This window comes from Mesoplodon mirus (assembly GCF_964341445.2).
Source record: "Mesoplodon mirus genome assembly, chromosome: 3".
Classification (NCBI taxonomy): Eukaryota; Metazoa; Chordata; class Mammalia; order Artiodactyla; family Ziphiidae; genus Mesoplodon; species Mesoplodon mirus.
Window position 1 is genome coordinate 97,598,561 of NC_138978.1, and position 16,200 is coordinate 97,614,760.

The 16,200-nt window shown below is 31.1% G+C and overlaps 1 protein-coding gene across 2 annotated transcripts in view; it reads right to left on the minus strand.

Annotated features, from left to right (window-relative positions):
- Positions 1 to 16,200, minus strand: part of COL11A1 (collagen type XI alpha 1 chain) — a 207,751-nt gene that overhangs the window by 115,071 nt on the left and 76,480 nt on the right. For both annotated transcript variants that reach the window (XM_082612439.1, XM_082612440.1), the window contains exons 10-20: positions 15,998 to 16,039; positions 14,977 to 15,039; positions 14,238 to 14,312; positions 11,010 to 11,093; positions 8,883 to 8,939; positions 5,503 to 5,556; positions 2,970 to 3,023; positions 2,798 to 2,851; positions 2,552 to 2,605; positions 1,298 to 1,351; positions 1,136 to 1,180 (exon numbers count right to left, since the gene is read on the minus strand). In XM_082612439.1, the coding sequence (XP_082468565.1) occupies positions 1,136 to 1,180; positions 1,298 to 1,351; positions 2,552 to 2,605; positions 2,798 to 2,851; positions 2,970 to 3,023; positions 5,503 to 5,556; positions 8,883 to 8,939; positions 11,010 to 11,093; positions 14,238 to 14,312; positions 14,977 to 15,039; positions 15,998 to 16,039 (636 nt within the window). The remainder of the gene's footprint in view (positions 1 to 1,135; positions 1,181 to 1,297; positions 1,352 to 2,551; positions 2,606 to 2,797; positions 2,852 to 2,969; positions 3,024 to 5,502; positions 5,557 to 8,882; positions 8,940 to 11,009; positions 11,094 to 14,237; positions 14,313 to 14,976; positions 15,040 to 15,997; positions 16,040 to 16,200) is intronic.

Consider the following 16,200-nt stretch of genomic DNA (forward strand, 5'->3'; position numbering starts at 1 on the left):
CATGTTTCTTCCTTTAAATAAATATTAATGTAATGTTTAGATTAAAATATTTGTTCATCTCCTTTTAATGGTGCTTAAAATGCCATTTTTATATGACACAAATATCTAGTGTTTATATTGATCCAAAAGCCAAGATGGATAAGAAAGTCTTTAATACAGAAGCCGTATCTTTGATTTTATAAATTTACATATGAATCACTTGGGAAATTTTAAAAATAGGAAATATTTTAATGTTTTAAATAAGTCACTTTTGTGTCATTTTCCAATTTGAATAGCAACACTGAATCTTATTAAATCTTATTATTCAATAAGATAGACTACACAAATAGAAGAGTCTTGATTCTCATTTATTTTACATTTAAGTAAATTCCATCTTGAAAGACTATTCTACTGAGAGAAAGAAACAAACAGCTGGATAACTATATTAGCAAGATTATAGAAACCATTTGCTTGATTTTTAAAATTATTATGACTTAATTTCTTCTCTTCTTCCCCCTCGTCCATTTGTTCCTCCTCCTTTTCCTTCTTTAGAAAAGTGAATACAATGACTTACTGTCATATTCACTTGAGATACTGTGCCTTTTAGTTGACAGGCTCTATAATGTGGAAAACTAGGACTAAAACTAGGAGGCCTGCTTCTAGTCTGGTTCTTTGATTAACTAGCCTTGGGTAAACCTTTCCAATTCAGTTTCCTCATTTGTAAAAATCAGTGGAAAAAAGGATATATCTAGTAAATTTTATAGTTCTATCTGGTATATACTAAGCACCTCATTTATGTGTTTCTTCTGATAGTAAGATTAATTTATCCTAAACACATAACTAGATTCTAGAGCTACTGATGATATAAAAACGGTAACAAAACAAAAAAACAGCATCAAAAACTAGGTAAGGTCTTTGCCTGACAAGATGTTATATCCCACAATTTTTTCTCTTGATTTTCTAAGACTTTTTCTTTAACAAAAGAAGAGCTCTGAGTATCATTTTTAAATGTTTTTTCACATAACAATTACCTGCTTAGCTTAGGCAAGACGGCAATAGTCATCTGAGTTTAATATTGACTTTATATATGTAAAACCAATCACTATTCCTTCAAAACGGGGTATTATTTAAAAAGAAAAAAAAGAAAGTTGCTTACAGCTTCACCTGGAAGACCCCTTGGTCCTATTTCTCCATCTTCTCCCTGTCATGGACAAAATGAATGGGAGAGTGATGCAATCAGACAATGTAAAATTTCAGCATGATTTTGTTCTATGTTTTAATTTTAAATATTTCTTAAAAGAAATGAAGTTTAATATACCCGCATTCCATCTTCACCAGGAGGACCAGGAGGACCTTGGGGACCTCGTTCACCCTATTAAATAAATCCAAGTATAAGTAGAGCACGAAATAAACTAGAATGTTTGTCTATCCTACAGCTATCCTACCAAATATAACGGAACATTTGCAGAAAAACTTATGCTCTATTTTCCCTCCTCAAAACACTTCAAAGATAAATCATAATTTTACATTAACTGGCATTATATATTAGTATGCTAGGAAAAATGTTCCCTCAATTTTGAAAACAAAAAGGTTTAAATGAAATTCCCAAATAATTTTCAGACATTTAATTATTACAAACTAATAGAAAAGTATTTTGCTGAAGACTGTCTTAAACATGGATACACTTTGCTGATTTTTATTTAATTTACATTTTTTCTGCTTCTAAAATAATTCTTATTAAATCAGCACAGTTCTAGAGGACTAAAGAAGTTTTTGGATTTTTTAAAAAACAAAATTATATATTTTTCTCAACATGTGATAGGCACACACTAAATATCTTGCTAGACATTCGTAGTGCTCTCTTTTCTTTATCTTTCTATTTTTTTATATTCTCCAGTTTCCTAATGGTTGTCCCATCGTCCTTCTTAACTTTTGGAGAAGAAAAATGTGAAGATCCAAAGCTGATCTTTTTTTGAAAGACCACATATTTGCTTAATTTCCCACTAAAAATATTGACTGGATTGTCGTTCAACATTGTATTTTGTTTAGCCTTAGTGAATTATAAGCTCTTGCACTGGATTGCAAATTAATATTATCACAAAGAAGTAGCCTGTGGTGTCTCAATCTACTGGAGCCATCTAATTAGTATAATAAAATACAGTGCTCAGTATATTGTCATATTAATGACAAACTGCCTATAGATGTCCTCTTTTGAGTATATTTCCACAGACAAAATGTAAGAAAGAAATTGAGGCAATTATCAAAAAATTAGAGGCACAATTAAATCTCCACACTTGTTCTATAAATGTATTTTCCATAAAGATTCCACATCAACTTATGTTTGTGTAAAATGAGTATTTTAATGTCTAAAAGAAATTAAAGAACTTATATGAGTATCGCACATATAATTCTACTTATCTTTCTTCAAGTATCTAGTAGATATACTAATTTACATGAGTTCACAAATACTTAAATTAATTTTCTTCTTATATCTTAGTGTATCAATATTTCATAGTATTCCTGTATTATCCCAATATAAAAAGTATAAAATGTACAGAATGGTATATCTTACCCTGTGACCCTTGTCACCTGGCAGACCTGGAAGTCCATCAAATCCTCGATCCCCCTGTAAAATCACCATCATCATCATCATCATCACTGTCATCATCATCATCACATTTCCAGCCTATTTATGTACTGTAATTTGAGTGTGAAATATTCTTTCATATCAAGAAACTCTATTTTAAAATATAAAAATTTCAGGGGTGAACTTAGATACGAGATCTGAAAATACAAATGTATGAGACGAGCTCCAGACCTTGGTCCCGGGTTCTCCTGGCATTCCTCTTCCTCCATCAGCACCTGGACGACCCTGATAATACCAAGAACATGACTAAGCAAAAGGGATTCCAAATAGCACAGAATAAAAGAAAACAAAATAACTGATGATTTCAGATGCCCTCAAAATGTACAATGAAAACTAACCATACCCTTTTTCCAGGTTTTCCTATTGGACCAGGAGGACCTTGGACACCACGAGGGCCCTATACAAAACATCATAATTAATTAATTTTATAGAACTCCTGGTCAATAAACTTAATTGCATCAAGAGAAATGGCTTTAGAAATTTACATCTTCTTAGCTTTACCTTAATCATTTTAACGCAAGAAAATTGTTTCTTATGTAAAAGTCTAGATAAAGCAAAAAGACGAGACAATCGATTTTTCTAAATGGTTTCTTGCCAAAAAAGAGTCATGCTATTTTATTAAGTTTATATAGACATGCGATTACATTTAAACAAAAGGCATATAAAGTGATATTTTAAGCTTGAAAAAATCCTCAATTACTAAATATATTCTCAAAGCCTTGCAGTTTTACATTTCACTTGACTGAAAACACTTCTATTTTATACCTCTTCTCTTTGCCTTCAACTTTCTCTTCATTATTTGGAGATCCTATTCTAGATAATTATTCTTTTATTGCATGTATCACATCGAATTATAATTGTCTTTTTTCAAAGTTGAATCTCCCATTAAGTTGTTAACCACTGTGATTTTTGACTAGATCTTTTTCTCCGTTATACTCCTATAATTTAGCACAGTGCCTGGTACATATTTCTTTCAATCATCTACAAAATCCTGGAGGATCACTGGCAAACCTTAATTCAAATTATTGACTGGCACCATGCCATGTCAGATTAAAGTTTAAAGATTCTCAATATCTTTCTTGAAGCAGTATAATACAAGGTTATAGCAATATACAATGTCTTATTTGTGAATTAATATATGTGTTTTTTTAAAATAAAATTACACAGCTATTAAGAAATCCAACATAGATCCAATAAGAATAGTATATAGGCCTTTGTATTTAATTAACTATACCCTTTTTAGTTTAAACAATATGCATATAATGAGTGAGGTAGAAAATGCAACACATATTTGAAATTACAAATAATTCTTATGATTGCTGTGAAATGTTGATTATAGAAATATGAAATTAAGGTTGCCTAATAATTAGAGTTTAAAAGAATATAGCTTTTAAAAAAATATTGCAGCAAGAAAACTCTATCCTATACTCCAGCTGGAAGGCAAGGAGCAGTAATAACAGGACAAATCTTGTTAGTTTTCAATGAAAATGATCCTTCATTTGATATTGCATCTCATTGGAGTTAAGGAAAACTGCAAAGACCATGAAAACTACCGCAGCATGTTTTCGGATTCATCCATTTTGTAAAGAGGTGAGTCTGACACAAAAGTTCATAAACTTTGCAAAAGACATATCAATATTTTTATGCAATTCTTAGTTAAGGTGCAGATGTTTTCCACTTCTTTATGGTAACATTTAAGAAGCATGAAAAAGAAGGTTGCCACATTCTGTGTCACCCAAATATCTTTCTAAATTTTGGGGGGATTTTTTCTCATTTCAAAATAAACTGTGGTGCATGCAAATAGGGAAATATTATTCAGCAACAAAAAGGAATAAACTATTGATGCACTCATCAACTGCAACAAATACCAAAGGCATTATGCTGAGTGAAAGAAGCCAATCTCAAAGGTTACATAATGTATGATTTCCTTTATTTAGTATTCTTGGAAACATGAAGCTGTAGTGATGAAGACTAGATCAGTGTTTGTCAGGTATTAGGGGCACGAGGAAGTTGTGACTGTAAAGTGGCACCAAGAAATTGCTTGGGGTTACAGAACTGTTCTCTATCTAATGACTGTGGTGGTGGTGATGAAGAATACATATAGGTGTTCACATTCAAGTTTACATTATAATATTGTTAAAATAAAACTAATTTTAAAAAAAGAAAAAAAAATTAGTTGGATGGCCACTTGAGAGCTCCTGTAGCCCAATCTGAGTTCATATGTATTGAGTATATCAGAAAGTATTTTCATTAAAAATGAATTTTACAAATACATCACTTTTGCTTTTTCAGTTTTCTAGAATAAGTATAATTCATAATGTGCTTATAGTGAATGTCTCTATCTACTTATTATCATTCAAGGAAAAATAATACTTTTAACTTGGCACCATGTTAATATAATGTAAGATCTTTTTAAGAATTTCAGGTCAGATGTTCTCAATTTCTCTTAATTTCCTCAGTTCTACAAAGGGCTTAAAATTAGCTTCTTTTAGGTCTATTAAATATTCTTTCTGAGAGAATTTACTAGATTTTTTCTCCATGGGAAAAATGTTAGGCTTGTGGCAGGGCCACTGTAAATACAATTGTAATAGTGCTTCTCTGTTCTGTACAATCTCAAGCCAATTTAACGTTCTGAAGACCTATTACTATCAAGACTTTCCCATTCTAGCTTATTATCTTCTTTTAATATTGTTTAAATTAATAAAGTTATTGGCAGTCCACTGACAATTAGAGATGTTTCAATTGAAGAAGGTGATGTGAGCTTAAAGGTAATGTAAGTAATTTCTTTACTCATAAAACAGATGGCAGACACTTCAATTACCCTAATAGATAAAATAAACTCAAAAATAAAATAAGTGAAATAGGTTAATTTTTACCTGAGGACCTGGATCACCCCTCTCACCTTTGGCCCCAGAGGAACCAGGCCCCCCCTGTAGAGAAAAGGTGAAGACATAATCATTTAATTTTGTAATCCCCTAACCAGTTTTGTCCTACCATTTTCACTTGAAATAAACATTATTCAAAATACATTTCTTCAAATAGTATGATTTTATTAGTTAATACAACAAAATTTTCAAGTCCTCTGATTGAAATACATCTCTTCTCAGATTTTGACTGTATTCCAGTGTGTGAACTATATTTAAAAGTCTATATTTTACTGATAACTGCACAGAAGCAAATTTCATGAAATCACATTGAAATGTTCTTTAATGTGTGTGCCATCAGAGCACTTATGATGATACACAGGTGTTATTTATCATTACACTGTAGTGCAGTACTAGAGGAAACACATTTTTACAGAATCGGGTACACATTGAATTCATTTATGAAACTTGGCAAATATTAATGCTGTTATACTCAGAAACTTCTCAGACACTGAATTCTATAGCAATAAAATGTCAAGAACAGATGCTATTGTTGTTATTATAATTGTCCTGAAATAATGTCAAAGCATTTTTTCCTAGATTGGTCTACTTTTCCTTAGGAGAATAACTCCTTATGACAAACTCCTCTTCCAAATATTTACATAATTCACAAAGTGCAACAAAAGCCTGGCACAATAACTGGAAAAAAGTATAAAACCACTTTATAAAAGTGTTGTGAGTTGTTAAAAAAAAATACTAGGCCATTCATCTTCCTAAAAAGCTTTAGAACACTAAAATTGAACATAGTGGTAATAGTTACTTCATTCTGAAGAAGTATACATTGTGCGTTTAAGAAGTTTCTGATTTATTTCAATCAGTAGAGATTCAATTAAATACTGCATTGAATCAAAGTCCAAAAAGGTTAAAACTATGCTAAGCCTGAAAATGCTAGGTATCTAGAGCCTCCTGGTGGCTCCAAAGTAAAGTAACTATTAATATGACTGCCAAAAAATATGGCAAGTCAAATAACATGAATATTCCAATCCTGAAAATTACAAGAATGATGACTTCCAAGTGTCTAATTAAGAATTCTTGCAACTAAATTTCTTCAAGAGAGAAACTGGGGTTCTACATTAAATCAGATTATTAAGCATAGAATTGAATGCAATTAAAGGACGGTCTATTTTTAATTACTTTACTGTTTTATATCTTCTGTATATAAGCATAACCTACTCAACAGATTATAATTACTTTGCCCAAACACTTATTCTAAAAATCGCCATGTAATAATTGACAGTAATAGAATAGGCTAAAGAACATTTTCTATGTTTCCTGCATATTAGTCTATAAAATCAATTGGAAACAAATAATTGAAAAAAGGAATATTTCACTCAAAGAATGAACATATTTTTGTATTAAAATATTGTTTATTTTTAAAATCTTAATATATAAAATACGTTTAGACTCTAGAATTAAGATTTTTGAAAGTTTGTTATAATTTGATGTTTTGGAGCAAAGAATAATAGAAGAGAAAATGGTGAAAACAAACAATGTGATATTTTTCTCTCAATACCAACCTTTAATATTTTAGGAAGCTAAAACTTTTATAACAAAGACTTAAGTAGTAAAATCAATTAATCTTGGATATTACATTGAGAATGGTAATGTAATAACATGGTTGTCAATGTTTTCTCTTTGCCAACATGCTGTGAATGTCTGGCCCTTAAGGACTGGTGAAAACAGGAACAGCTTAATGTAACAAGCTTTCATTGGTTCTGCTCATCACTGTCCTTACCCTCTACAGATCCACTAGACTTGTGTTTGTCAGGATGACAAGCAGGAAAATTCCTTTGGATAATAGGATTTTACAGATGCTAGGCTGATATTTTTAATTTAAGCAAAAGGCAGTGTTTCCCAAACACGCTTGACCATAAGAATCAGCCTGCTGCACTCGTTGAAAATATAGTTTGCCAGTTCCGACCCTGAATATACATCATTAGAGCCTCAAGTTCAAGGCCCCAGGAACTTTCACTTTTGATAAAATATATGGGTAATTCTTCTGCCCCAAAATTTGTAAAACACTAGCATACTGCTGATTTTCCTCAGTCATGTAAATGTGTTATTATTAACAAGCAATTAAATATTAACTCTATTTCTTCCTTTATTAAATGATATGGAATCTTTCATCTTCCCTATTATATTTTGAAAAGCAGAAGAGTAAAACTACATGATAAATACATAATAATGCATTTAAAATGTGTATAATTTAAATTATGTGGAACATATTGCCAGAACACATGTTCCACATGAGCTCATATGATTGAGTGTAAAGCCCTCCAAGATATATGAAATGTTATAAAATTTCAAGACTGAAGAGAACCATAAATTTATGGAAAAGTAGATAACAAACTCTTGAATAAACTACATGAAGAAAACTATTTTTCCTCCTAATAAGATCAGTAAAACAGAGTAACTAATTAGAAAACTATTTACTTGATTCAAATTTGAATAAAATCGTTTTGCTGTGTCTACTAAGTAAACCAAAGATAAACTTTTAATGTTCAGAGTAATAATTTCTATAAATACCATTATTTCAATAAAACATTGGGAGCATAAAAGATCATATTGAGGTATACTACAGCTTTTTATATCAAAAAATACTTAAAATATAAATTATTCCATTAATTTTAAATGAGAACTCAGGTTGGAATTCTACAATGTTCTTTTCCCTTAAGAAAAAAGTATGATTTAAAAAGAATCTTTGTTTGTGTGTGTGTGAATTGCTACACTGCTTAGCATTTGGTAAGTTTCAAAATATTTTTTAAAATATATAGAATATTAGCTTGTCAGTAACCTTGTAAGGAAAATAAAACACTTATTTTCCAAGACTCTCTAAAAGACAAAATAATTTCTCTAATATCTGAAGCAGTTCATGGACTACTAGAGGCAACTTAAAATTTAAGCCAAGTCTCCTGCTTTCTCCTAAGATTATGGAAAAATTTTCATTGGCCTCAAATATTTTTTTCTTTTTTTAATAAATTCTGTTTAACATAAAATTAAATCTCAAGAACCTACTGTACACTTGAACTTCAACAACTCAAACTATTATGCAAATAAATTATAGTTTGAAAAGTTAATAATTGGATATGTGATTCAATTATATTTTTCACTGTATTTATTTGATTTGAGAATTTTCCATTGTAACTTTTTCATTAAAATTTACTGAGGACTGAATTCAGAGAGATTTCTTAAATGGAAACCAAATCCAAGTATAAGTCGGTATATTTACCCTACTTTCACCAGCCAGAGATATGAAAACTGCCTGGCCAAAGTTGCACAAGGAACTACTAATACAAGAATTTAAACATATATTATCTTTTTGGGTAACCTACCACAGCACCCGGTCTTCCAGTTAGACCCATTGGGCCAGGTGGACCTCTCAGAGCAATCTAGAAAATAAAATATAGCAAATTCAGGAATGCCTCCCTGGATGAGCATATTAAACCACAATATTCATTTGCACAATTTACCCTTAAGTAGCAGCTCATCAACAGAGGTATAATAGCTACATAGTAGAAAGAGTTCCTGATTACTGAAGAATCACAAGTTTTTAGAATGACAAATTGACCTAATAAGTATCAGACATTTTTTAAGCTGTTGTGACTTATATATAATCTTGTACCATATATATTATGATTTATACAATGATAAAAGTTAAAATAGATTTTAACATCTAATAAGAAATTTAATATCTGATGATTTTTCTACTCAAAAGTGCATTCAGAATATTGTATAGGCTTCTCTTAAATATGTAGGTGCAATTCTCATTGACAATACTTTTAGATGTGAACAATTTGAAGTGCTTTAAGTGAAAGTTTTCTAGCAGTATTTTAGGAAAAACTATGACAATTCAAGCCAGATAGTAAAAAGCAAAATTGATCAGAAAGTGCTTAGATAATACAGTTATTTTAACAAATCTCAAATTTAATGCTTTATAGAAAAATACATTTATTTTGTAGAATCATAGGCATGATAGAATGATTACATGCACTATTGACACTGAATATTAGAAATGTGAAATTAGAACTTGGAAAGCTGGAACAAGTAGAGTAAAAGGATAAATATTTGACAGATGTTAAATTAGTATGGTGTGCTATTTTTTAATATTAGTGATTCCAAAAGATGAATATTTAGATTACCAAAACAGATATAAAAAATAATATTGTAATAGAAATAATGTAAAATCATATTAGAAAAGTGCATGAGATGAAAACAGTAATATCTCCAAAATTTCACTACTGACTCACCATGAGATTTTTGACAATACACTTCTTAATCCTTGAGATTAAATATCTGAAAAATTGGAATTATAATGCTTGCTACCTATTTCCAAGTAGGTTAAAAGGACTAATAAAATTAGGAATTCAATGGCCTAATAAACTATTTAAGCTCAAATAATTACCTAAAATCTGTTCAAAGTAATAAAATTTATAAGTTGTAGCATCATTAGTAAATCAATTTAAATATTTTTAGATTTGTATTATGCCAAGTTCTAATAAACAAATATTTAAATTTTTCATTGTCTTTATAAATGATGTAACCAAACAATGGCATCTTTTCAGATTAATAGACTTACACTCTCAGATAATTTATGCACTCATAAATTTATGGTGATAGATAGTTATCACCAACATGATTTATATCACTTAGGAAGCAGGTATCCATATCCATGCCAACTATAAGCCCTTTATTTCCTTTTTCCTTGAAAAGAAAAAAAGACTATACTATGAATAAAAGTATTACATGACTTTCAACACTTTCCTGATCAATTCTTTTGATTTTCTTATCTATAGTTTAACTGCACTGGAGCTAACTTAAAAAACAAACAATTTTATATTATATAAGTACACAGATAGTGGAAAGCTTTTAGCTGACAAACAAATATGAACTGAATGTATTTGGTTTAAAATATAGATTACAGTGATTCGAGCTTATAATATATATTTGAAGGTTTCTTTCCTCCACAAGAATGCCTAAGAAATTTAATTTTCTGGATTATTTGGGATATCTTGAATAATCTATAAGATTGGGTGGAAAAATTATTTTAAACTTTATCCTCTTACTTCATTCATTGATCATTGATATATGCCTTAGCAGGGAAAACTGGATGTGAAAGATAAAGGGTGATACATATAAATCCATCAGTACTCTTTGGAAAAAAATTAGAAAATTTGTGTATTATGGTCTGCATGTTTTTGCCAGAATTATGTATGGCAATATTGCAAGGGTCAGTCATTTAAATTAAATAAAATATTCCTATTGGAAAAATAGATATTATCTTAGTATCTTCTCCATCTAAATTCAACATACTATTCAGAAGTATTTTGCTCATAATAGTAGCACCCTCCAGATACACACACACACACACACGCACACGCACACGCACACACACACTTTCTCTCTCTTGCATAATTTGGTACAGAATCAGTTTATGGAACTACATGTTGATCCTTTCTTACCCGAGCCTGCTGAAGAATGGCCTGGGCCTGAGCTTCCTGAGGAGAGATGATTGGTCCTTTGGCACCATCACCACCATAACGAAACTAAGAAAAGATAATATACAGAAGCTCAAAATAAGAATTTCTCAAATAGGTGCCTTAATTACTAGATTAAAAACTACTTACTTAAACTGGTGGGATTTTACAAAAGTCCAAGGTAACTCCAACATGAATCATGATACCTAGATTTTTAAAAAAAATTTCTTTCTGTCCATTATGGAAGTTTTCTAGACCATGCTTTACCACTTGTAGAAGAGACTACAGACTCCTTTACAATTTTAAATTCCATAATTTTTGAAAACTCTGGAATAAGCTATCATTCATCTCTTTACCTGCACAAAAGCTACCCGTTCTACTCACTCATTTGTAAAAATTCTAAATGCACTAAGCTTGGTAGTGTTATAGATCAACTGCTATTTTGCTGAGCAAAACTTCTGGAATCTCTGTGAACACAGAGGAAATCTTCCTTGAGATAGATTCAGTTTGCTTACCTTTTCTTAAGTAATTATACTAGGAAACTGATCCTTTCTGTATCCCTCTAAAAAATGCTAAAGCTCCTTTTTAATTTTTATTTTATTTATTTATTTATTTATTTTGCGGTACGCGGGCCTCTCACTGTTGTGGCCTCTCTCGTTGCGGAGTACAGGCTCCGGATGCACAGGCTCAGTGGCCACGGCTCACGGGCCTAGCTGCTCCGTGGCATGTGGGATCTTCCCAGACCGGGGCACGAACCCGTATCCCCTGCATCGGCAGGCGGACTCTCAACCACTGCGCCACCAGGGAAGCCCTCCTTTTTAATTTTAACTCAAAATGCAGCATGAATAAATTTTTCTCTATGTTATTATTACTTGAATCTTTATTACATTTAAACAAATAAACCAATTTTTTCCACAAGAACTTGGGCAAGTTTATTTAAAAATTTTTTTTTATTGAGTTATAATTGATTTACAAAGTTGTGTTAGTTTCTGGTGTACAGCAAAGTGATTCAATTATATATATATAATATATATATATATTATATATATATTATATATATATATAATATATTATATATATATTGAATATATGTGTATTATATTCTTTTTCATATTCTTTTCCATTATGGTTTATTATAAGATATTGAATACAGTTCTCTGTGCTATACAGAGGGACCTTGTTGTTTATCTATTTTATATTTAGTAGATTGTATCTGCTAATCCCAAACTCCTAATTTATCCCTCCCCCCTCCCTTGCCCTTTGGTAAGCATAAATTTGTTTTCTAAGTCTGTGAGTCTGTTTCTATTTTGTAAATATGTTCATTTGTATCATATTTTATATTCCACATATAAGTGATATCATATGATATTTATCTTTCTCTGTCTGACTTACTTCACTCAGTATGATAATCTCTAGTTTTATCCATGTTTCTGCAAATGACATAATAATTTCATTCTTTTTAATGACTGAATAGTATATATATATATATATATATATATATATATATATATATATATATATATATACCACATCTTCTTTATCCACTCATCTGTCACTGGACATTTAGGTTGCTTCCATGTCTTGGCTATTGTAAATAGAGCTGCTATGAACATTGGGTTGCATGTGTCTTTTTAAATTTGAGTATTCTGTGGATACATGCCCAGGAGTGGGAATGCTGGATCATATGTTAACTCTATTTTTTAGTTTTTTGAGGAACCTCCATACTGTTTTCCATAGTAGTTGACTCAATTTACATTCCCACTAACAGTGTAGGAGGGTTCCCTTTTCTCCACACCCTCTCTGGCATTTATTATTTGTAGTCATTTTAATGATGGCCATTCTGACTGGCGTGAGTTGATATCTCATTGTAGATTGGATTTACACTTCTCTAATAATTAGCAATGTTTAGCATCTCTTCTTGTGCCTATTGACCATCTTTATGTCTTCTTTGGAGAAATGTTTACTTAGGTCTTCTGCCCATTTTTGATTTCTTTTTTTGTTTTTGTTGTTACTGAGCTGTATGAGATGTTTGTATACTTTGGAAATTAAGCCCTTGACTTAAGCTTTTGAAAGTATTTTCTCCCAGTCTGTTGGTTGTCTTTTTGTTTTGTTTATGGTTCCCTTTGCTGTGCAAAAGCTTATAAACTTGATTAGGTCCCACTTGTTAAGTTTTGCTTTTATTTCTACTACCTTGGAAGACTGACCCAAGAAAACATTGCTATGATTTATGTCAACGAATGTTTTGCCTATGTTATTTTCTAGAAGTTTTATGGTGTCGTGTCTTATATTTAAGTCTTTAAGCCATTTTGAGTTTATTTTTGTGTATGGTGTGAGGGTGTGTTCTAACTTCATTGATTTACATGGGGCTCTCCAACTTTCCCAACACCCCTTGCAAAAAAGATCATCTTTTCCCCATTATATATTCTTGCCTCCTTTTTCAAAGGTTAATTGACCATAGGTGTGTGGGTTTATTTCTGGGCTCTCTACTCTGTTCCATTGATCCATATGTCTGTTTTTGTGCCAATACCATGCTTCTTTGATTATCGTGGCTTTGTAATATTGTCTGAAGTCTGGGAGGGTTATGCCTCCAGCTTTGTTCTTTTTCCTAAGGATTGCTTTTGCAATTCTGGGTCTTTTATGGTTCCATATACATTTTAGGATTTTTTGTTCTAGTTCTGTGAAAAATGTCAAGGTTAATTTGATAAAGGTTGCATTAAATCTGTAGATTGCTTTGGGTAGTATGGCCATTTTAACAATATTAATTCTTTTGGGCAACTTTAAAAAGCAATCTTAAGGTAAAACAAATAATTTTTGGACAATGAATAATAACACTATAGATATATCATATTTAAAAAGTATTAGCTAGTGTCTATATGGTAGTAAATAGCATATTAACTTTATGTTAATACATGAAATGCATGTTACTCATATGACTCAGGATAAAGCACATGATTAAAAATATTAAGAAAATCCTCTAAGATTTGTTGTCAGAAAATATAATGAAATAATAAAATCTTAGTTCTACTGCAGAAATAAATATTTACCAGAATTTTGTTTTAGCAAAATTTATCACAATTTCTGAAGGCTGCTTCATTTCAAGTATCTCTACCTCATACAATGGTTTTTTGATTGACCTATAACATGGTTAAGCAATATTTTTCAGCAGTAAGATGACAAAACATTGGGTCATCTTTATAACTATAAAGAACATACCGGTAACACTAACATGGTACCAGGAGGACCAGGTAAACCATCAGCCCCTGGTAGACCAGGACGTCCTGGGGGGCCCTAGGGAAGTAAATAAAATCATCAAAATTAATCAATAAACAAAATAATTAAATGTATTAGAAACAGAATAACTTTGAATACCATAAGTCTACATTATCTACTTTGTGTTTGTCCTCTACTCCTTGGTTAATCTCCTTTTAGTCAGTATACCTAGAGAGGATTGTATTTCATTGCAGTAGTTTTATATAATTTAAATAATGCACAAATTTATTGCCTACTCAAGGAAGGAGAATAAAAGGGATTTTACAAGAAGAGTTTCAATAGACTTAATGCAAATGGTCTATTTCACCATGTGACCCAGGAAGTGATCTTCAAATTAAGATGTAGCCTTATTAATTCATTTTATCAGTATTCAACTAAATAGTCATGGGAGTTCCTGGTAAATATGTCTGAACTCAAAAGGAAGAACTTAATCTAATGTATTGGGTTCATATCAAAATGGAAATTGATTTAAAATAAAAAAAATTTCCTACTAATTATAACATAGATAAATGCACATTCTTTCACCTCACTTTTAAAATTATAGTTAGAAAAGTTAAACAAAATTTTGCACAACACTGAATTCATTTGTTATCCAAGTGAGAATAATATGTTAAACATGTAGAACATATTTTAATTCCTTTCATTTATGTTGCATTCTTTTGTTATGAGTCCCTTCACTTACCCTATCGCCAGGGTCACCAGGGGGTCCAGTGGGGCCTTGTAGACCTGGAGGACCCATAAGTCCCTACAGAGAAATAAACCATGATCTGAGTTAGATTCCTAATTTTGTTAGTATTCAGGCAAATTCATCCTACCAAAATCAAAGAAGAACTCGTATTCATAAATAAACACTCTTCTCCCAAACAATTGCCCTATTTATCTTCCCATAAAAAGAGAACATATAGGGACCACTTTGTAGCTAGCTCAACTCTTCCTCTATGAGGCTGCTCTCAGGGTAGAGACAGACATTCCAAGGAAGAACAGGAAAGGAAATTCTGCCAATGCACAGTCCCTGAGGTGGAAGTTTGTTCCCAGTTCTTACTGAAGAAATGGTATACTCATTTAATTAGACTGCAAAAATGTGACCGTGAAGTTGAAATGTAGAAGTCACTTATATTCTTTATGGGTAAAAGTATTTAAAGGCATCAATATAATATATTTATTTCACATGACAAGAATTTAATTAATTCCACAAAAGAAAGAGGATTTCTTACAAAGTCAGATCAGTACAACTACCTGACAGTAAAGACACCCTGATGAGTAACATTAGCCTTATTAGGAAATGACAATGGAAGCTGATAGTCACTCCATTCAGAAGTACAGATAAGGCAGCTACAGTCCACTTTGAATTCTCAGCTCTCTTCTTTGAGATATATCTATACCTCTTAAAAAAAAAAAGAGGGCTTTTTTTTACTTTTATAACTTTCAGTCACAGAGTTGAAGATGAGGTTAGAAAAGTCAGAGATATTTAAGCAACAAAAATATTTAAAACAAAATTTAATTTCATAGCTCTCAAAAGAATATCATTTGGATAGCCAAATCAGAATGCGATTCAAGGCCACCACTTCCTCTGACCAAGTATTTGCCTCTATAATTCAATACTCAACTTAGTCTAAAATATATAAATTCAACAGTGTAATAGAACTCTTATATCTGATTATTTAAAAAATCAAGACAAAAATAATCTTAAAACATTTACATACCGCAGGTCCTGCTGGCCCTGGTGGTCCTTCAATAAGCATGCCCTACAGTTAAAAAAAGATAGAGTCATTAATAGGGCAATGTAACCCCTAACCTCTTATCTAATTGGCTTTTAGAAAGCACCACATCATTTCATTTTAAAAGGTAAATTATCTGTTCCTACATATAAAACAATTACAAGCATTTTTGCACAGGGAAGGGAGGA